General features: G+C 53.9%; 1 protein-coding gene across 2 annotated transcripts in view; it reads right to left on the bottom strand.

Moving 5' to 3' along the window:
- The window catches only part of Sdc3 (syndecan 3), a 31,179-nt gene that overhangs the window by 4,119 nt on the left and 3,686 nt on the right, over positions 1-23,374 (bottom strand). The window contains exons 1-2 of one of the 2 annotated variants that reach the window (XM_090335402.1): positions 1,509-1,526; positions 1,288-1,405 (exon numbers count right to left, since the gene is read on the bottom strand). Coding sequence is in view for 1 of the 2 variants with exons in the window: in XM_090335401.1 (XP_090191527.1) it covers positions 1,288-1,405 (118 nt within the window). In the remaining variant the exon portion in view is untranslated. Of the gene's footprint in view, positions 1-1,287; positions 1,406-1,508; positions 1,527-23,374 lie in introns of those variants that run through there. The other variant, XM_090335401.1, reaches the window with a different exon arrangement.

Raw genomic sequence — 23,374 nt, 5'->3', positions numbered from 1 at the left:
TTCACCATCTCTTCACTTAGCCCCAAATCTTTCATGGTCCACCACTGCCAGGAAGGCTTCCTGGACTAGTCCAGCCCCCAGGCCCTATGGGAGCAATCAAGGTTCCATCCAACTGTAGATTTCAGTGGGGGTTAAAGGAATGACCAAGGGACATACCTAGCATGAGCTCAAGGCAGTGGGTCACTAAGCCCCTTGCCGTTGGCCTTCCTAGCCAAGATAGACTGCAAGAGAAGACATATGTGGGCCACCCGACTGATGACACCAGATAATTGAAGGAACTTAGAAGTAAGATGACTGCGTGAGGACCAGGATAGGAAGAGGGGAGTGTGAAAGGGTAGGGAAAGCAGGTTTTGGAGCAGAGATGTGACACTTTAGGAAGGATTTCTACCAAGACTTAAAAAAAAAAAAATGCAGGCCTAAAGAAGCCAGCTGGGGCAGGGCACGATGGCTCACGCTTGTAATCCTAGCTACTCAGAGGCTGAGATCTGAGGATTGTGATTCAAAGCCAGCCCAGGCACTAAAGTCTGTGAGACTCTTATCTCTAAGTAACCACTAGAAAAGCAGAAGTGGTGCTGTGGCTCAAGGGGTAGGGCAGTAGCCCTGTGCTCCTCAGCTCAGGGACAGCGCCCAAGCCCTGAGTTCAAGCCCCATGACTGACCAAAAAAAAAAAAACAAAAAAACCACAAAACAAAAAAAATGAAGCCAGCTGGAAAGGACACTAGAGGCTGGGGACGTGGGTAGCCCCAGACTTATATGTCACATCAGACACTTCCAGACCCCTTCACAGAGCTACCTCAGCCACCTCCTTCAGCGACCATTTCTGGAGCCCAGGCACCAGCAATCCCTCTGCATCCTATTCCTACTCTTGGCCACAGTGGATTGGACACCAGAGGAGCCAATCAAACTGTCTCTGTTGAGGACTTCCATGGCCAGCCGAGCTCCTCCACATGGGTGGAGCAGTGCCAAGAACACTAGCTTAGAAGGGTGTCCCTGTTTCCTGCCAGGGAAAAGAGGGCAGGAACGGCAGGCTGCAAAGACAAACAGCACATGGGGAGGCTCAGAGACAAGAGGCCATGGAGAGCTGGGAGTCCGAGGCTCTGTTCCTTCCTGGCCTGTCCCCTCCAGATAGGACGCTCTGCTCTTCTCATTCCTGAGAAGACCTCCTAAGCGAGACCTCTGTGCTGTGGGAAGACTCACTCTTACAGGCCCAAGTAGGCTTCAAGGAGTGGGGTGCAGGTGCACAAGGGTCAGTGCTAACAGGCAGGGAGACCCCAGGGGAATACTTACAGCCTGAGCCCGACCCTGAGTAGAGGCCATCCAGTTCATCATCAGGAAAGGAGTCATCATCCCCGGAGCCCTCGAGGTCCACAGGCCGCTCGAAGTTCTCACTGCGCCAGCGCTGAGCCTAAGAGAGTAGAGACAGACCCAGGGCTCAGCTCCAGAGGCCGGCAGCCTGGGCACGCCACATGGCAGCCATGTAGGCAACAAAGCCAGAAGCCACTTCCTACCTGCTCACGGGCCAGGCAGCAGATGCCTGATGACCATACTAGGGACCCCTGGCTGCCCCATGGCCTTGACTAGAACCCCTGGGTAGTGCTGGGGTTGGGTCTGAGACCTCTCACTTCCTAACTGTGGGATCTGGAGCGAGTTATAGTGAAGAATACCAACTCATTGAAGAGCATGCTGAGCTGTGAAGACAAAGAGCGGGACTTCACAGGCAGTGCACTGATTCTCACACAGGCAGGGATGAACACGTCTAGTATGAAGCAGGGGCTCCACCAGGGTGACAAAGATCTGGGATGTGATGAGATACAATCCTGAGATGCAGCCCAAGTTCTTTAGCAGACAGCCATGGTGCAGGGAGGTGAGGGGTCCAGGAGGGAAGCACTTGGGTGGGTGGAAGAAGGAAGAGGAGAGCTTGTGGTGTCAGGTCTAGCCCGGGCCTAGTGTCTTCCCCAAACAGGAAGTTAGCTCCAGCCACAACTGCCTCATTGCAGTGCAAGGAACACACTCAGTGTGGAACCCACGTCCTCCTTCCACCTGCAGGGTCAGCGAGGAGGCTTCTTCTCCAAAGCTCCAATTCACCAGGCCCCTAACTCCTCCCTAAGCCCAAGCCCAGGAAGGTAAGTTGAGATCCTGGCTGCGGCTCTGTCCCAACACCTGGAACTCTGAAGTTGGAGCCAGCATTAGGGACCTCAAAAGCAGGACTACAGACCCCCACAGAGGGGCAGGCACAGCTCTGCTCTGACACGCTCCAAGTCCTGCCACAGTCCCCACCCGTGAGAGCCTCCAGGGAAACGGAGGGATAAACGGAGGGTCTAGGATTTGAAGCATGTAGCATTTGGGTCATCATCCATGAAATGGAGAGAGAAAGGCAATCATCTCACACAGGGAGCTGAACAAGCAGAGGCTCCACAGCGGGGAGTTACAGCCAGTGCCCTTGCAGCTGGCCTGCCTTGCCCTCCAGCTTCACCCAGCAGTTGAAGTTAGAAAACCAGTGAGGCAGGGGTGGAGGAGAACATCACAGGAAGCCCTCAGTGTCTGGATGGTGATTTTCTCTTGGAAACCGGTCATTTTTTCATAGGATCACACACCAGTTGAACCCAGTGGTTCAGCAAGTCTCAGTGCCCGAGCACCTGAAATGCCTTAGCAGAAGTGGGAACCATGGAAGGTGAGCGAGCGCGAGGGGGCTGGACTGGCATGGTACTTTGTGCTCAGCCTCTCACACTCCAGCCACTGATAGGCCCTTCTGGAGTTTGTATAATGCTGAGAGAATCTCAGTCCTGGCTTCCTATCCCCAGCTTCAAGCACCTGTTCCCAAGGCCTACCAAACCCAGCCAGGGCAAGAAGCCAGGAGATACCCTTCATGGAAACACACACACACACACACACACACACACACACACACACACACACACACACACACATCTCACAGTAATGAATTAATCAGTATTTACTTTCTGCCAGTGAGTCATGGAGTGGAACAATTAGAGTAATTGCTCCCGTGACTAATCTCTGGGTCTTCCTTCTTTGTAGGCATTCCAAGAGCTCAGAGCAGCCATTGTCCAACTTTCACTAGCTCCCACCTCTGAACAACTCCCCAGGACCCCCAGGACCCCCAGGCTCAGGAAGGTATTAAAGCCTACCACTCTCCCCACCACATCCTTCCTTCCACAAGTTCCCTGGTGACCTTGCACCTGCCTCTCCAGTTGTTCAGAAAGCAGCCTGATTGGGGAAAAAATGAAGGAACAGGCTCTGAGTTCAAGCTTCATGATCAGAAAAAAGAAAAAAAAAGAAGAATGCACTCATTAGGTGACTTATGAAATGGTAACCCCTCTGCACAACATATTAATAATACCTATGAGCCGGGCACAATGGCTCATGCCTATAATCTCAGCTATTCAGGAGGCTGAGATCTGGGGATGGTGGTTCAAAGCCAGCCTGGGCACTAAAAGTCCATGAGACTCTTATCTCCAATTAATCACTAGAAAACTGGAAGTGGTGCTGTGGCTCAAGGGGTAGGACAGTAGCCTTGAACTGAAGAGCTCAGGGACAATGCCCAGGGTCAGATTTCAAACCCCATGACCAACAACAATGACAAAAAATACTAATACCTATGAAATTATATTCAAAAGAAAGACAGAACGCAGCCTGAAGTCATGCTGCAGAACTACAGCCCAGCAGGAACCACTATCATTCTGTCCTTCCAGGCAGGCCAAGGAGTGGCTGGCAGGCCACTAGCTGAGAGGATTGATTGGAAGAGGTCTGTAGTTCCTGGGACCCCAAACCAATAAAATAGTAAGTCAAATCAGGAAATTCTCAAGAGTCCCCATTTCCTGGTGACTTTAATGTTAGTCCTTAAACCCTGCTTCCAGGTAGACACACAGACCTGACCCTTTGAAGACCTTGAAAATGATACACTCAGAAACACAGTGAGAGGGGCCAGGAGTTTGGCCTAGTGGTAGAGTGCTTGCCTAGCATGCACGAAGACCCGGGTTTGATTCCTCAGTACCCCACATACATAGCAAAAAGCTGGAAGTGGTGCTGAGGCTCAAGTGGTAGAGCTCTAGCCTTGAGAAAGTCCAAGGACAGTGCTCAAACCCTGAGCTCAAGCCCAGGACTGGCAAAAAAAAAAAAAAAAAGAAAAAAGAAAAAAAAAGAAACACAGTGAGAAGGCACACACTGCAACATACCCACCTAACGGCAGACACAGAAAGCATAGTGTGGCTTTGGGGCTGCAGAAGCACAGGCATGTGTGGGGGCGTGGTGTGAGGGGATATGTCTACATGGCTCTGAGGCTGAGGGACAACACACAGCTCCTGTGAACCCATCAGCCTCTACTCAGGTAGCTCTCACCTAGATACTATTCATCCCTAGCTCAGTAGCCATTGACATGACAACAGTTACCATGACGACCATCTCTTCCATGCTAGGGACCAGGAGCTCCAGCTCCCCACAGAGATGCGGGTGAAGAGAGGGAGAGATCATGGAGGCACAGAGGATTGGGGGGACATGCACAGGGCAGGGATGAAGAAGCAGAGGGCAGAGGGAGGTGGGAGCTGGCAGACTTGGGGGGAGGAGGGGAAGGCAGGGATGAGAGGGAGATAAGAGGGAAGAAAGGAGAGAGGGGGGTTGAGGGGAGAATTCTCTCACATCTTAATTTAGCCTTCTGTGGATGAGTGGAAGCTGGGGAGATGCTATCTGCAGTGATTTTCCAAACCTGCCTGTAAGAGAATGCTCTTTCCCAATAACAAGCAGACCCCATGGGAGGTGGGGGGCTTACCAACCAGTAATCCCCCAACTCAACACCCTGGAAGGTTGGGAAGCTTGATGGTGAGGCCCCAGGACTGCTAAGTGTGGCTCCCAGGAGATGGGGGCTGAAGAGGGGACCACCTGAGAGAGCATTAGAAGTCACACAGTACCTGAGGAGGGTGACAAAGAGCTCCTGATTCCTAAATGACCCTGTATTTGCATAACTTCATGCATACTGAGCATTATTACTCATGCCATTGCCTTAACCAGATCCAAACACCCGGCACCTTCTCCCTTACTCTGTGGCCCTCCATAAATCCCACCCTCCTGTGCTGGACACCACACCAGTGCATGCACACACACAAAGCAACCAAGAGAGGATTACAGCCCCAATATTACCTCGACATACAGGAAATGCACTCCAGCAGATACATCTAAACCCGCCCAATGCACGCACGCACACACACACACACACACACACACACACACACACACACACACACACACACACACACACACACACACACACACACACACACACCTAGGAGCTGGTGGCAGTTACTATGCTATCAGTTACTGATATCACATGTGCATACTACACTCCCCAGGGCACACATGCATGTAACACATTGGTAGATAAAATAGCCCCGTGGCCCATTCATATACACATTTACACTTACGAGCAATATTCACGGACCCAGTCTACCTACCCACTGAAGCTTCTGAGCAATACAGCCCAACACACAGCAGTACCCTCCGGCTAATCCAGAGCCCCTCATCTACATGTGTGCCGTAGGGGTCCAGAGATGCACACCCCATCTTCATGTCGCACTCCCACAGATGCCCCACACAAACCTCGGCAGAGACTTGTGACCACATGGCTCATGCACTCGCCTCCCCCAAGGCCAAATTGAACCCAACCCCATGACATTTCCATGCATAGCCCTGTCACATGCCTACATCCCAGACCCATGCACACCCACCCACACACACACACACACACACACACACACACACACACACACACACACACACGCAGGCATGCCTCCAAGCACGGCCCCCATGCAAGCCCCACATACGCCTCCAAGCACGCCTCTGGGCAAATCCACCCACAGATTCCTGTGTGCCTGTACACTCCACACACGGCTATGCAGATCTATGCACAAGCCCCCTGCACAACTCCCACACACACCCACGCACCAGCTTGGTCCACTAAACCACACATCACTACAACACAAAATTTTACAACACAAACACTACCTTCCCTCCTACACATGTACAGGTCCAGGGCACCCTCGGGGAAGCTCCACCTGCCACTGCCACCCCAGGGCGGATACACAGCAGCGGCAGGCAGCGCCTCCACACAGCCACTGGGCTCCCAGCCCCCCAGGCCCTGCCCACGGCCAGTCCCTGAGGACCAGGCAGCTGCAAGAAGTGCCTTGCCTGCATCTCCTCCATCACAGCCCCCAGCACGCCATGATCCCATCCCACAGATGCAGACACTGAGACCGGCTTAGCAGAGATGCGAGCTGGGGGCCATTTCTGAATGCTCCTGCCTATGCATCTCTGCCCACTCCAGTTCAGCATTCTTACACAACCCCAGTCACACCTGCATGGCATGGAGCCAGCCACACCCACTCCAGCACACAGCGTGCCCTCCTGCCCCTACCTGCTGTCCCTCCATATCTGACTCAGCACCCACCTGACAGATGCAGCCCCTCTCCACATACACACACCGCAGGTGAAAAGAAGCATCGCTTCCACTAAGCTGACACCCTGCTGTCTTTCCTCCTGGCCACAGGAGCTGAGCCACACCCCACAGCGGCCCTGCAATCCCACTCAAGCTACTGCATAACATCAGCTGGCAGCTGCCCAATCCCCTAAGGCTGGGGGGGGGGAGCAAACACCTCTCCCCTCCCAGAGAGGCACCTGCCTCCACCCCAGCCCCCCCAAGCTGCTCACCAAATGTGGGTGTCTCCCACTACCCTCCACATTGGCAGCTTGGGGGGAGTGGGTAGAGGGCTAGCACAGCACAGAGGCCAAGAGAGCCCCATCTTTCGGCACCTCACGACCTCCTCTGAAATGGGGGTGGCAGGAGCAGGCAGCTCAGAGGAGTTGCTGTGCAAATGAAATTGGACCATGGGATCACACCAGCCACAGGTAGAACACAGTGAGAGCAAGAGAGCCAGGAAAATGAACGCAGCCCTGGTTCTCATCAGTCACGTGTTCTCTTCTCTCCCATTAGGCCCCAAGACTTTGTCCCAATCAGCCTCGATATTTTCCGGGTGGAGGTTGGTGTAACTGAGATCATGGCCCAGAGAGGCTGGGTAGCACTGCGCAGGCCACACAGCAGAGGAAAAGGCAGAGAAAGGGCCAGTGAGACGGATAGATAGACAGCCAGACAGACAGAGACACACACACACACATACACACACAAATTAGGTCAGCTGGCAGGGGGGCTGGGAGCCTGGCAGGCCTGTGCTAAGCTTGTCATGCCAAAGCCAGAACAGAATCGAGTGCAATTAGTTTTGTGGGAGCTTCCTTTCCCTAATTACCCAGACTTGGGCGCCAATGTTCTGGTGACCAGCATGGGGGAAAATTGTGAGCAACGACTGGGAGCCCGGCTTCAGGCTCAGACAGTCTGGGGCTCCAGTGTGAGCAGACTGCTCCACCGCTCAGAGCCTGTTTGGTTCAGTGGGAACAATAACTCCAACTTTACAGAGACGGTGTGAAAAGCAGCTGGGTCCCTGTACCCAAAGCAAGTGCTGGTTGCCTGGTACACACAGTTGTGGCTCACAACGTTTTCTGCTGGTTATCTCCAGGGCACGTGTTACCCAGAGGGGACCTTTATTTTAGGCTAAATGAAGCCCTAGAAATCTGGTTCCCTCTCCCACCCATCTAGAAACGGAGGCAGAGAGTGGAGACAGCCTCGCATTTTCTCCCTCCTGAGAAGAGGGGGGAGTGGATGAGCTGGACTCAGTCCCACAGCACTCAGAGAAGGAGGGCCATTTGTCCAAAGACACGCAGTGTTGCCGACTAGCTCCTGAAGCATGCTCAGCAAAGGGGATGGGGGAAGTACGGGGGCTCACAGAGTTTTCTGGATCCTTGTAGATTCTGTCCCCAAAAGGCCCTCCGTCCATCCTGTGAGAACTCAGTGCCCCTTCCGCTTGGCAGCTCCACCCTGGAGATCCAGAGGATCATGGCAGGAATGTGGGCTAGGGCCAGGACTCCCTGGCAGCCAAGGGGACAGCACAATGGATGGCCTGGATGGGGACAGAGACACCTCGGTCCCCACCCCTCACAGCCACAGCTGTCCTGGCTAGGTACCAGTCCTCCTGTGAGGAAGGAGTCCTACAGCCTCCAGCCAGAATTGTGGGTCAGAGAAGGGCAAGATGCAGTAGTCAGAGAAGGTCCTGATGACCTGGACAGCCCCCTCCTCCAAAAGAGCCAGGCCCCTGCCCTGTACTCCCCACATTCCCACATCACACCCTGGGTCTCATCTCCCCACTTCACCCACACGGCAGCTCAGAGAGCAGCAAACACTACTTTGGGCCCTGGCATCCTGGCCAGGGGCTCTGCAAAGCAAGTCCTGGCAACAGAAGCCTCCCTCCACCACCTTCACTGCCTTCCATCTTCCCACATCCTCTCCAGTCCCCTTGCTCATGCACCCCCAGGGGGCCAGCTGTCCAGTTCAGGAGTTCCCACGCGCGCACACACACACACACACACACACACACACACACACACACACACACACACACACACACATACGCTTCCTCAAGCTCATTTTTTCCTCAGCTCCATGTATAAAATACATCAAGCCTGTGTAACAGTCAGAACCTTTCTGAGTTTGACTCCCTAAAATTCAGTCCTTGGGTTCAAGAGATCCAGGACAACTGTATTCAGAACAACTGGTAAGGAATAACCTTCACACCCAGTACCCAGGGATTAAAGGAAGATACACCATCATGTATACATGGTATACAGCTGTCAACAGAGCTGGTACCACATACCACACTGTCTAACCATGGCTCTAAAAGGCCTGAGTGCACCATAGAAAGAGCGTGCGTGTGTGTGTGTGTGTGTGTGTGTGTGTGTGTGTGTTGGTCCATCATAGGGCTTGAACTCAGAGCCTCAGAGCTGTCCCTGAATTCTTTTGCTCAGGCTAGTGCTCTAGTACTTTGAGCCACAGCCCCATTTCCGGTTTTCTGGTGGTTGGTTAGAGGTAAGAGTCTCTTGGGCTTTTCAGCCTAGGCTGGCTACAAGCCGTGATCCTCAGATCTCAACCTCCTCAGTAAGCTGGGGTCACAGGCCTGAGCCACCAATACCTAGCTTGATGATTTACTTGGGAGAAAAAAACAACAAACTGTTTCAAAGAATATTCAAGGATAGAGAAACAGTGGCTGCTGACTGGCGGGCACAGGACTGCAGACCACCGAGGGAGATCACTAGATTGTTCTCATCCCCAATACCTGTGTGGCCCGGGGTGGACGCAGACTCTCAGCCTGTCCTTCAGGGTGGAAGGGAGATAATGAGCCCCATCTGGGGAGCAGAGGCTGGCTATGCAGTACCGTACGAGCGCTCTGGGACCATCAGTAACATCACCCGGTGGGGTGCAGGCACACTGGAAACCAGTCCTGCACTCATGCACCTGCTACCCACCTGAATCCCAGAGCTGGAGCACTTCAAGGACCTGGTAGCTCTAGGGAGGGAGGATGCAGGCAGCTCTTACCTTCTCTCAGTGCCTTCCTGCACCTTCTAAACTTCCCAGCACAGGCTCATGGTACCTTTCTTACTACACTCTTCCTCTTCCGGGCTCTGTGCTCTCAGTTTCTAAAAGAAAGAAAGAAAGAAAGAAAGAAAGAGAGAGAGAGAGAGAGAGAGAGAGAGAGAGAGAGAGAGAGAGAGAGAGAGAGAGAGAGAGAGAGAAGGAAGGAAGGAAGGAAGGAAGGAAGGAAGGAAGGAAGGAAGGAAGGAAGGAAGGAAGGAAGCAGAACTCCCCATCTTTCTTCTTCCTGACACTGTTTGGGCTGTGTGACACCCCTATGGCAGGCAAAAACTGACAGCAGAGAGAAGGACACTTGGCTGGGAGGGAGCTGGTGGCCACAGCCAGGGACCTGGCTCCTTCCCCTGGCATTGCCCATCTGGCCACCACACTCTGGCCCATGGCACAGACGGCCCTGCCACCTCCTTCACCAGACAGGGCAGGCCTAGTTGGCTCAAAGCACAGACCAGTCACCCGACAACTGCCTACCCAGTTTCCTTTACCCACACAGGGCCAGGCCCCTCCTCAATGCCAGCTGGGATGCCCCATCCCCTTCCCAGCCACCTGCCCTCCTCCATCCTCTTATACACTGCTCTTCCGCTACTAGCCTTGAGCTGGTGCCAAGGAACGGACCACCCACAGAGGCCCAATTTCCAGACACAGGACACAGCCCTGCTCAGCCTATCCCCGCTTCCTGGCACATGCTGCATTAACCACCAGCACTGAGCACCTACGGTGTGCCAAGCACTCCTCAGAGCCTGCTTCCCAGGGCTGGGAGGTGGGGGCCTTTAGATGTGCACCTCCAGCCTCCATAACCACGCCTGCCTGTAAACATGGGCCTACACTACACAGAATAAGCACTGTGCAGCCAGATGTCCTGTCCTGGCTTCCTGCAGCCAAACTGGAGCCTGGTCCAGTCCCTCTCCTCCCCAGCCTTCAGTTCCCTCTCCTACAAAATAAGATGATGGTTCTGAAGCCTTGTGATATGACTGGCAGCTATGGGGCAGTTGCAGAGCCAGAACATGCCACTCAGAAGTATCACTCTGGCCATCAGAACACTGCCTCCTCCACCAAATGACCTCTGTCTTGCTCTGTAAACATAGGCCAATCCTCAAAACTTGCCACTACCTGCAGTGCACATGTGCTTTCTGTCCTGTGTCTGGTCTGAGTTCGGCCCCAGGTCCTGGACCAGTGCCCAGGTCTGTGTGGTCACTCCTACGTCCCAAGACCAGGCTATTTCTGGAACAGGTCAGACACCACCAGTGTTTGTTCAGTAAGTACTGGGGTTAAGATGAGCCCCACACCCTCGCTTCCTGCCCCATTGCTGTGTGACCCCAGCCAGTTCTACCCTTCTCTGCCCCTCTGTCTCCCAGTGTAAGACCAGGTATTGGTCAAGGGCTCCCCTCTGGCCCCTCCAAAACCCAGCCATGAGGACAACACTAAGTGATGGAGAGGGAGGAGTAACAAATTCCAGCAGGTTTTGTCTATGCAAATCACATGTAAAAACATGCAGATCAGTGGGCACGCTCCCATCGAGATTTTACTCAGGGTCAGCTCCAGGGAGGGGGGGCTCCTTACTCCTAGACACAGAGGCTGGGAAGCTTTGTGAGAAGACCTGAGTCACCTGGAGATTTGATGAGTTAAAAAAGGAGGGGGTTGGCCAGGTGTGGTGGCTCACGTCTGTAATCCTAACTACTCAGGAAGCTGAGATCTGAGGATCACAGTTCAAAGCCAGCCTGGGCACTAAAACGTCTGTGAGACTCTTATCTCTAATTAACCACCATAAAACCAGAAGTGATGCTGTGGCTCAAGGGGTAGAGTGGTAGCCTTGAGCTGAAGAGCTCAAGGACAACGCCCAGGCCCAGAGTTCAAGTCCCACGACCAACAAAAAAAAAAAAAAGAAAAGAAAAGAGGGGGTACAAGGAAGGCAGGAAAGGAGCCAGTGGCAGGGAGGGGCTAGAAGACAGGTCCTGGTTCTGTGACTAAGTATTGCCCAGGACCAGTTGGGTGAGGGTGGGAAATCCAGGTTGGAGGACTCCACTGTCTGACCACAACCTCCTCTCAGAGACCACCCAGCTCCCCCAGCAGGCCTGGAAGGACCCCAGCCCTGATACCTCCCCAGGCACATGACAGCCACTCGAGACCATACTACACACACAAACGCACACCACACACACACTGTGCACACAGCTTCTGTGCAGTGGGCCATGCTTGCTTACCCTCCTGTGGCTGGGTTATTTATAATCAATGTGAACTCACACTTCCCAGCCTCCACCCCCACCTCCCGCCCAGAGCTGCTCCACTTCTAAGGACAGAATAGGCCAGCCTCAGATGATCTGAGCTAGACAGGCCTCCAGGATTCCCATCACCATAGCCCAGAGGGAAAACTCATGCCACACATGTCCCCCAGCCTGCCTCTAGCCCCAAAGGACAAGCTATGGGTGACCTGGGTGGGGTTTAGAAGAGAGGGCTTGTGGGCCAACCTTTAGACTGCATCTCCTGGGCACCAGGCAAATTACCAAAGTAGAGCTTCTGAAGCTAGACTGCCTGCGTGCAAATCTCAGCACTGGCCCTCAGCAGCTGTGTAGCCCTGGGCGAGGAGCTCTACCTCTCTGAGTCACAATGACAGCACTTCTGAAGGATGAAATGAAATGATCCAAATAGACTTTGGTCCAGAGCCCAAATATCTCTCAGCTTGGCAACCCAAGACCAGCTGCCTGTCCTTAAGATTCAGTTTCCTCATCTGAAAATGGGGCAGTCACCCAGACCAGAGTCACAAGAACAGAAGCAGTGGTTCCCAAACATAGCAAGTGGTCAGCAGGCCGACTGCTTCCACTTTTCCTTTGATAGGGGTGGGAGAGGGTGTGATTCTCACCACCCCAGCAGCTCCTCCTGCTCCTGGTCACCTACAGAGTGCTTGGCTGCACGTTTTAGACATGTCACCCTCCAGAGATAATTCTCTTCCCCATTTCACAGGGCTGTCCTGCCTCACCCCACAGCCATACTCCACCACGGCCGAGGGATGAATGGAGGCCGGAACCATCGGGGACTTGATCAAAAAGATGGGTGACACCAGCCTAGCAGGAACTACCTGTGGAATGTGAAGCCCCTTTGGAAAACCCAGCCAGCGGCTCCCCCCAAATGTTAAACAGAGAGCTTCTGTATGACACCAGGTATGTGCCTTCCATATTCAAAAACAGAAGAAAAAGAGGAGCTGGTGAAAGTGGCTCATGCCTATAATCCTAGCTACTAGCCTTGAGCAAAGGAGCTCAGGGATAGCACCCAGGCCCTGAGTTCAAGCTCCCTGACCACACCAACAAAAAAGGCAACAGTATCCATCCATTGCAGTCAAATAGTTGGAATTAACAGCCAAGCACCCAAGTGTCTGTCTAACCCATGCCTGATGCAGTACATCCAAACAATGGATGAACCAGGTGGGGGTGGAGGGCTTGAACTCAGAGCCTCTTTGGCTTTTTCAACTTTAAGCTGGTACTCTGCCACATGAAACACACCTCCAGTTTTGTTTTTCTTCTGGTTAACTGGATGAGTCTCACAGATTTGTCTGCCCAAGCTGACTACAACCTCCAATCCTCCGATCTCAGCCGCCTGAGTAGTTAGAATGACAGATGGAAGTCACCAGCACCTAGCTCCAAAAAAAAGGACTGTAATTTAGAAGAAGTTGTTTTGTTTTGTTTTGTTTTTTTAAATGATAGCAAGCTGGGCGTGGTGGTTTACGCCTGTAATCCTAGCTACTTAGGAGGTAGAGGCTGAGATCTGAGGATCAAGGTTCAAAGCCAGCCTGGGCACTACAAAGCCATGGCTCAAGGGTAGGGCGCTAGCCTTGCGTTGAAGAGCTCAGGGACAGCGCCCATGCCCAGAGTTCAAGCCCCATGACCCCCCCACACACACAAAAAGATAGCAATGTACACAATATGAATGCCCCTTGAAAACACCATATTATAAGAAAGAAATTAAGGATAAGGGTGACAGTGAACAATTATAATCCTAGCTACACAGGAAATAAAGATCAGAAGATCACAGATCAAAGTCAGTCCAGGCAAAAGATTGGAAAGACTATTTCAATGAACCAGCAAGATGTGGTGACGCATGCCTGTCATCCCAGCTATGCCACAGGCAGAGATGGGAAGATTGTGGTCTGACTGTGACCCAGGGAAAAAGCGCAAGTAAGACTCTATTTGAAAAATAACCTAAAACACAACAGGAATGAGTGCATGGCTCATATGGCAGAGAGTCTGCCTAAAACCCCTTTTTGCCAAAAGAGAAAAAAATCAGTTACAAAAATAACCTACATACTGAATGGTTTCTTCAAATGAAATGTCTGGGACCGGCAAATCACAGGACAGAAAACAGATGGGTGGTGCTAGAACTGGGTGGTCAGGGTGTAACAGGGTATACAGACACGTCTAGAGGTGTGTGCGTGTGCCAGTACCAGGGCTGGCTTCCAGAGTAGCTAGGATTATAGGCCCTGGCTTTTCTCTTCAGATAAAAGTGTTCTGAAAGCAGGGGTGCTTGCATAATCCTGCAGGCATTCTGGGAGGCATGGAGCCACAGTAGCCCCTCTTATCCACAGAGAACCCAACTCAAGCTCCCCAGTAGCATGTCTGTGTACACACGGGGTTCATCCATTCCACGCTTTACGCCCGTGCATCCCTGTTCTCATGCTTTGGGGAAACTGTCATCAAAACAGCATCGCCAGGACCATGACACTGCAAGTGACCGTGGACAGGTAACAGAGTGAATGATGTGCCCGTCCCCATATACAAGAGTGCAACTTCAAACTGATGAGCTGCCAGGCATTCACACACAGCAAGGGCAAAGGACAACTTAGGACAGGCACACAAAGGTTCAATGCCAATGCACCTCTGATCATATAGAATAGTGGAAATGAACTCCAGGGGCTGTGGTGGACTCACCACAAGCTCTGCTGACGATGAACCATACCACTTGTGGGTGGAAGGGGAGGGGAGAACTGGGAGAGAGCGAGGGAAGGGGTGCCAAAAAATAATTTAAAAAATTAAAAACGGATGAGATGTTTATTTGTAAAATTTTCCATTTTCATGTCTACTGAATGCAGACAACAGAAATGGTGGGTAGAAAAACGGGGGGAGGGCTGGGCGGGGTGCTGTACACACTTTAGATGAAAGAACCCCATGTTGTTTAAAGAAAGAAGAAATGTCAAACGGAGGCTCAGAGAGAGGCTCTTTCATGGGGGCCACACAGCAGAGCCGGGGCTTAAATTCAGTTCCACCAGAGAAGCTGAGTTCCTGCCCACCTTTCCCCATATGGGCATCTCCCATGCCCAGCCCTCACCCGTGGACCTGCAGCCCTCAGCGAGAGGCTGCCTCTCTGTGCTTGGGAAAACTGCGGTGGGTGGTGCGCTCAGGGTTGTCACGATCCTGTCTGGTGGCTGCCATGCCAGTCTCAGACAGGTCCTGAGAGGGACCCAGTATCCTGGAGGGAGGCAGGGAGGGAGGGAGGGAGGGAAGGAGGGAGGAAAGGAGGGAGGCAGTCCCAACAGCAGCAGGCTGCCATCACTTTCCTCGCACCTGGTTCTTGCTATTGTTTCAGGGGTCCAGAGGTACCCATGTGCTGCCCTCAGAAAGGGGGGCTGGAACACATCCCTGCCAAGGAAGGGACAGAAACACGTGGGGACCCCAGGGTCAGATACAGGTCCATCTGCACCCTGCTGGCTATGCTTTTCCAGGGCAGCCAGGAGGACAGACGCCCGGCACCAGCTCCAGCTCCCCTCCACACACAGCCCACCTCCACGTGGCCCGCAGGCACCCGCCTCCACCCAGGCCAGCTGGCAGCCGCCAGGCCCGGGCAGGTTTCCATCCTCCACCGGGCCAAGGCCCGCCCTGTCTGTCCCAAGGGCTGAGCCCAGGCTCCAGCTGCCAGGGTCTCTGGCCAGGTGCTCAAAAGCCCCACGCCCTGACAGCTGAACCTGAAGTGTGAACCACATCCCCCAGTCCTCCACCTCCAACCCTCCAACTGGTTGTGAAAGAGTCAGGTGACCTCTCAGAGGCTCAAACCGCAGGGCAGGGGGCACAGAGGATCTGGAGGAGGAGAGAGCTAAGAATGACACAGGACTCCCCACCCTACTGCTGGTTCCCAGTGAGGGGGGGGGCATTGAAAAGAACCAGAGAAACCCCAGTACTCTACATCCTCATGACAGCCCACTGGTCTCATAGGACCCCAGTGCACCCCCATGCCCTACCAGCCCCTCCTCACCGACCCCAAGTCTCCTGCCAACCCCACTCAGCTAGGAATGAGGCCCTCACACCCCCTCTACCAGGGACCCCTTCCTCCTCCTCCCTGCCAGGACAGGGACAGGACTCCCAGCTTCTGCCACCTGACCACAAGTACACCCAGCTTCGTCTTCTTCCAACACAGATCAGCCTAGACCCTAAGGGATGAGAGAGACAGGGAGAGAGGAGGAAGACACAAAGGAGGTGGGGGGAAGAGAGAGCACACACGACCACAGTCTCACCCAGGAACCAAAGGAACCATCTCTGTAGACGGCTATGCGCACCATGGGAGGGCCTGGGATGGAAAAGATGGACACACAGCTGCACATCTTGGGACAAGGGATATGGCTAGGACTGTCCTGCTCCCCAAGCCCCGTGGCAACCACTCCCCCCTTCACCACCCCTGTCACACTTCCTGGCCCTGCAGTGTGCCGGTTCTTGAGCCACAAGGACCTACTGTGACCCCACCTGCCCAAGGCCACTGGTTGACCAGTAGCTGCCCGAGCCAGAGCTCACGCCCTATCCCCGTGGTTTTTTCATATGTGCACATATCCATCAGAACACGGAGAGAAGAGGGCCACATAAGGCATCACCCCTTCAGCACCCCTCACCCAGCAAGCAAGCTCCCCCTATGCTGCCAAACACCCCAGGACCTTGGGCACCCTTCTCCCAGAAGCCTCTCTCTCCATCCCAGTGTATACCCTGCCCCTGGTGTTCACTGGTCCCTGCTCAGGCCTCAAATCTGACCTCTCTCGGTTGGACCTCATCTCTCTACTGTATCAGAGAGGTGCCCATAGGCAGACAATAGTGGCTCATGCCTATAATGTTAGAAGGTTAAGATTTGAGGATCAAAGTTCAAAGCCAGCCTGGGCAGGCAAGTTCATGAAACTCTTAGCTCCAATGGACCACCCAGAAAGCCATGGCTTTTGAGTCATGGCTCAAGTGGTAGAGCTATGTTAAGGGACAGTACCCAGGCCCTGGGTTCAAGCCCAGGTGCTGGGGGTGTGGCAGGTGGAGAAATGGAGAGGGGAAGATGCGTCCTTAAAAAACTGGGTTCTGCAGAGTTTAGAAAGAAGGCTTCTGGTGACGGCCATGAGGATCCACATCCAGTGGCAGTTCCACGGGGGACCTGTCCATCCATGCCTCTCTCCCTCTCTCCTTTCCTCCCATCTGCCCCTGGGGTTCAGGGCATCACACGGAACCTATCCCCACATAGAAGGAGCTGGGGGAGGGAGTAGAGCTCTGGTCTTAATCACCCAAGGAGGTCAGATGACCAGCTGCCCTGAGTCCAGGCTCTCCAGACCCTGGGATTAAGACCTGGGATTAGGGACAGAGACAGCCCTGGCAGCTCAGAGCCCTGGCTCTGTACCTCTGGGTGCTCCAGCATGTCAGGGTGTCTCCAGGCCAGCCCACATTCACCCATGAGGAAGGGTGGGCTTAGGTGCCCATACAGGGCTAGGCCTGGCCACCTGGGCACACAGGGAGGGGTATGCACATGTGTAGGGGTATCCCTGTTCCTGTGTCTCACTGTGCACACCTCTACATATACCTCCCAGAAGCTGCAGCTGGGAAAGAAGAGTAGAAATGGGGGCTCCTACTCCTCTCAGTATAAGACAACCCTTCAGCCACATGCCTCTGTACAGGCACCTTGCAACACCCACACAGTGTGTAAAACAACCCCCTCAGGCAGACCCAAGTCTGGACCAAAACACGCCCAGCAATCTATGGGAAAGGGCCTAGCTCCACCACAGCCTCCACACAAGCCCGACACCTCTGGACCTGCACAACCCTCGCCTGTAGCTTACCTCTCCTGAAAACAGGACTTAGCTTCCAGAGGACAAGCCCAGGCCATACTGCCGTCTGAGGGCTGTTGGTCCCCACTGCCACCCTGATTTTGAGCTCAGTGACCTTGTCTCACAGACCAGAACAGGCTCCTGTGGGAGTCCCTGACACGAACCTGGGGACCTGGACCCCAGACTGTCCCCAGTGGAATCCTCAGGTCCCGTCCCACTGAGTGACAGCCAGGAAGATGGGGTAGAGGGAGGAGACTCCAACCAACCAGAGAGGGAGGCAGATGGGTCTCAGGAAGGGGAGCAGGATGAAACACAGGAGAGGAAGGGGAGGGCTGAAGGAGAAGCCAGCATCTATCCTCAGGCAAGATGGGGCTCAGAAGGGTCCGACCCCCCCTTCCCCTCTCCACCCCTCTTCAGTTAATTGAAGTCAGACAGCTGCATCCCTCTAGTTATATCCACTCTCCTCTTCTCCAAGCTTAGAGGATCACATTGGGAAGGGGTTGGAGAGAAAGGACAAGGTGTGACTATGGGGAGAACTAGAAATAAAACAGACTGAAGAGTGTGAATAACAGAAACAATGTAGCAATGTCAGAACTGCCTAAGTACCTGTGGGGGTTGATGGGGGTGATGTAATGCAGGATCTGCACCTGTGACAATGCAGCCAAGGGAGGGCGAAGGGAGGGGACACAAGCCCTGGGGAGGGGTGCCGGATCTTATGTGCAGTGAAACAAACCTGGGCTGGGCATTGGAGGGTCAGAGTTTCTGGAGAAAGTCCCTAGAGAAATCCAAAACACGGGTGAGCACGAGGCCTTGGTGGGAGAGAGCAGGACAGGCCCGACTGAGCAAAGGGATGAGGTCAGGAAGCTACACTGGACACACTGGGGGAAACGGACTGGGCATGAGGGTGGCTGGGGAGGGGGTGTCAGGGAAGGGTTCTGGGAAAAAGAGGTGATGCTGGGCCTGAATTCTGGGCAAAGCAGAAGCAGATGAGAGCAAACACGGGGTGGTGAAGGGAGCCCTGACCCAGGGCTCAGGAGCCGTGCGGTGTAGTTGCTAACCAGCTGGTGCTTGGAACAGTCACTGTGCTGCTCTCGGCTTCAACATGCCCAAATGTAAGGACTAACGCGGTGACCTCCATTTCTCCTTTGGGTCAATGAGCACCTTGCACAAGAGGATTTCCAAAGCTCACTGAGTTGCTGTTATTTCCAGTCCTCCGCCTAACTACCCCACCTCAGCTTAGACCCATTATGAATAGAAAGCCGCCCCTATGTGGAGGTCAGGAGCCCCCCATCCCATCCTGGGCCTGGGTGAGACAGACAGACAGACACACACACACACACACACACACACACACACACACACACACGCACGCACACCAGCCAGCCACCCAAGTCTGGGCTCCTAGCAAGACCTACGTGGCCCCCACAGCACTCGTGTTCCAGGCAGCAGAGGCAGCTTCTGCACAAGACAGGGCCAGGCCATACATTTGGGGCTCAAATCCCAACTGGGCCACTTATTCTGTGAGCTTGTACGAGTTGTTTAACTTCTTTGGGCCTTTTTCTCCACTTCAGGTCAAATCAAGGTATTGGTATCAGATGAACTGAGGGGATGCAAGGATGAATTGAGGTGGGGCGGGGGGTTGTTTGTTTACTTTTGTTTTTATTTTGAGGTTTTGTTTTTGTGCCAGTCCTGGGATATGAACTCAGGGCCTGGGCACTGTTCCTGTTTATGCTCAAGGCTAGCACTCTACCCCTTGAGCCACTGCTCCACTTCCAACTTTCTGGTGATTGACTAGAGATAAGAGTCTCACAGGCTTTCCTACCCGACCTGGTTTTGAACCATAGTCCTCAGATCTTAGCCTTCTAAGCAGCTGGCAAGTGTGAGCCTCTACTGCCTAGCAAAGTTGAACTCAGCTTTTGCATCAGCAAATGCTCTTCAGAGCATCTATATCCTTTTCACAGGTCAGTACCCACCCTCTACCTGCAAGACACAGCTCAGTGGCCCCACCTAGACCCTAGAGCCCTCTGTGAACCACCAGAGTTATTCCTGTTCCCTGGGGTCATCCATGTTGAGGCCAAGTGTGGTTAAGGCACAGGACCAGGCCCCAAAAGGCCAGGCCTCAGTCAGTGAAACAATGTAATTTCCAGAAACAGCACCTCTATAGACAGAGTACTCCCTTGTCCACAATGCCCTCCCCCACCCCACTGGGAACCCCTTCCACCCTCTAGTGCCTCAGTATAGCATGAGTTTCCCACTTCTGAGTGCCCACTCCGGACCTGCTTCCCCTCACTGTGCAGCTGGGACAGGGGTCACTGCCTCCACAGTGTCCTCTGAGTATCTGAGTGACAGCCAACTTCCTACCTGGAAGCTTCCTGAGGCCAGGCAGCTGTGTTCAGGGCAGGTACACAGCAGCCAACACTGAGGTGGAAACTGGGACCCAGGTCCTGGACTCCTGCCCGGCCCTCACCTGGTCTGAACTTAACTGTTCATGCTCCAGGTTGGGGAGATACGCAGGGTTCTGTGTAACAAGAGAGGCCACCAGGTCCTTCTCCATCTCCTCTCCATGTCACAAGTGTGGAGAGGCTAGAGGGAGTCACCTCTGAGATGACAATCATAAAGTGCATCATTAAAATAAAACTAAGCTTTTAACTAGTTGCCAACTAGTTGAGTACTTACTAAGTAACAAGACAGGAACCCCCATCATGGCCCCAGCTAGGAAAGTGTACTGGGCTGTGGGTTGAGAGCCACTGCCAGGGGCAGGGCTACAGTCCGCGCCTAATCTGGGGGAGGGAGGTTTCCTTCTTTTCCACAAGGCCCAGTACTGCACACACCACACACAGCACACTGCACACTGCACACAGGCAGGACACCTGGCACAGTGGAACATTCAGCACAGCACCTGACAGCACAGGTGGGAGCCAGCCTGAGCCATGTCATGCCTTTGACCCCACAGCAGAGTCCCGCCCACTGCTCAACTCAGACTCTGAGCTTCAGCACCGGAGCCTAGGGTGGGGAAGGGGGGACAGAGAACGCCTGGGTCTCAGCAAGTACTGGCCACTGTCACTGCTCTCCTCACTGTCATCTGTACCTGACTGTCCCCAATACAGGAAGCATGGTGATGGCAGGAAGCAGGTGGGACTCGGCTGCAGATCCCCTGTCCCACCCCTGGGGCCACCACCAACCCAAGAGGCAGGCAGAGACATCACACCCGCTCTGGCACTGGAGAGGGGCATGGGCTCCACAGGCCCCCCCTAAGGCAGAGGGCCTCCCCTCTGCTCCCAGGAGTCTGGCTGGCTAGGCAGGGTCACCTGCCTCTCAAACAGCCTAACATGCCAGCAGTGGAATTGGCAATGCATTTGCTGCAATTAGATTTCCCAGCTCCTGCTGGCAATTGATTCTAAATGACTCTCATTAAGTCTGGGCTGGCAGGCAGAGTGGGGAGCAGTGGATAGGGGGCTACTTGATGGTGCAGGGGAGCTGGAACCCAGGGAGAAGCAGCACTGGGCTTGCAGCCTGGGGGCCCGCAGCCCATCCCAATACAAGGACAGTAGCTTTCATCAGCACCACCCCAGAAAATCCAGGCCCTGAGGGGTAGCATAAGAACAGCAAAAGAAAAGGGGGACTGAAGAAAACCCAATGTCTGTAATCTTGCCTGAATCTCGCCAGCTACAATCGCGAGTCCTAGCTCAATGTCTCCTGTCAGCCTAGGCTCTGCTGAGGGCCACCCAGGACCGGGCACACACGGTCCCCAGAGGATAGCCCACCTGTCCCCAGAAGGTGGCTTCTGGGCAGGAACAAGAGTGCAGGAAAGACAGAGGGGCCCACACTACTTTTCCTTTTTCAGCTTTATTTTATTACCTATAGTATTCACACACACCCCAACAACCCAGAGACCCCATTTTAAAGAAGCTGAAACTGGGCACTGGTGGGTCACACCTAATCCTAGCTACTCAGGAGGCTGAGATCTGAGGATCACAGTTCAAAGCCAGCCTGGGCAGCAAAGTCTATGAGAATCTTAACTCCAACTTGCTACAAAAAGCCAGAAATGGAGCTGTGGTTCAAACAGCCCAGCCTTGAGCCCAAAAGCTTAGGGACAGCAACCCAGACTGAATCTCACATAGGTTAAGTGAATTTGCCGAGGACACACAGCTAGAAACTGGAAGAACCAGGGCTCAAGGGTCTTCCCTGCTCCTACTTCAAGTTGCACCGGGATGGTGGGTTGAAGGCAAAGCCACAGCAGGCTAGGGTAATGGGAGGTAGAACACTTTCAGCCCAGCATGCAACGCCAGCATGGGCAATCCTAGCAGCCAGGTAGGAGCGGGGCCATCCCTCCCCAGCCCCACCCTGGGCCCTCAGTCTGGGCCCTCAGCCTAGGCCGTTCAGACTCCCCTATAATCACCGCTTCCTGTTTGGCACTGAGATGGGGTCTAGTTGGTGGGGGAGGAGAGCATCCACCCCTCTGCCTGGGGCCTGCTCTGGACAGAGGGGGACCGGAAGTGAAGTCTCCCTTGCCTGGAATCTTGGGAGGCTGAAAGCCAAGACAAGTGAGATGTCTGTCAACAGGCCACAGGATGCGAGAGGAATGCTATGGCCCCAGAAGTCGTGAAGGGCCAGGCCCAGCCTACACTCTGCTCTGCCTGGCATGGAGTTTAGAAGGTGGGGAGGATCAAGGGGCCGGGCCCTGGCGGCCCACGGCTCCAACCACCCTGCCCCCTCCAGACACAAAATCACAGGGCTCCACAAAAGCTGGGCTACGGCCCAGAGCCACAGCAACTCAGTCTCTGCCAGATATGGTGGCAGTGCCTGGGTGCTCAGACCACAGGCCTGTCCTGTGCAGCCCCTGGCGCCGCTCAGCCCACAGCCCACGCCTCAGATCCAACAGAACCTCACCAGCTTCACAGCCCCCATCTACGTGGGGGGGCAGGGGGAAGCTAGAATCCATCTTCCTTCTGCCTTTGCACATCAAGCACCATCTAAACCTTCTACCTGCCCAGGTACCGAGTGGCCCCTGGGGTCTGGAGAGCTGTGTGAGCAATGCCACTCAGGACAGTGGGCATGCCAGTCTCTCTGTTCCACTGTCAAGCCAGAGAGAAGCTCCAAGGCTACAGAGCCAGCATCCATGCTCCAGGCTCCATCCAGCCTTCTAAGAGTCAGAGGGGCTGAGGGCAGACTTACATGGGCACTGGGCATGCATGCAGGGTGAGCCCCCAGCACTGGGGCAGAGGCTTGTGTCCAGGGGAGGTGGAGCCTTGGGGAAGGAGCCCTCTTGTTCCAGATTCCAAATGCTTTCTCTCTGTGCTTCCTGACCACGTGGCGCTGACATGAGCCCCAACACATAACCTTGTCATAGCCTTCGCAGTTCACAGAGCTCCCTCCCAGCTTGTCCCCCACAGTCCTGAGTCACCCCTTTATATATGCCACCGTCTGAGTTGTAGAATAAGAGCCGCAGATAGCTCCTTTCTCCCTTTTCAACTTGCCACCTGCCACCAGAGATTATGGCAGAATTGAACAGAAGAGATATGGCACCTGCCAGCTAAAGACAAGTATCCCAAAACTAACTCATAGCTGAGTATGGTAGCAAATGCCTATAACCCAATACTCAGCAGGACTTTGAATTTGAGGCCAGCCAAAGCTAGATGGTGAGCTCTGTCTGTAATAATAATGATAATGATGACGGTGTGGAGGCAGCGGTGAAATCTGGCTTGGTGGCTTGTATCTGTAATCTCAGCTACTTGGAAACAGACATTGAAAGAATGCAAGTTTGAGGGCAGTCTGGGCAAAGAAGTTAGCCAGTC

The sequence above is a fragment of the Megascapheus bottae genome, chromosome 6 (genome assembly GCF_031878675.1).
Source record: "Megascapheus bottae isolate mThoBot1 chromosome 6, mThoBot2.hap1, whole genome shotgun sequence".
NCBI lineage: Eukaryota > Metazoa > Chordata > Mammalia > Rodentia > Geomyidae > Megascapheus > Megascapheus bottae.
The sequence above is the reverse complement of the archived record's forward strand: the minus strand, read 5'-3'. Positions and strand labels throughout refer to the sequence as shown.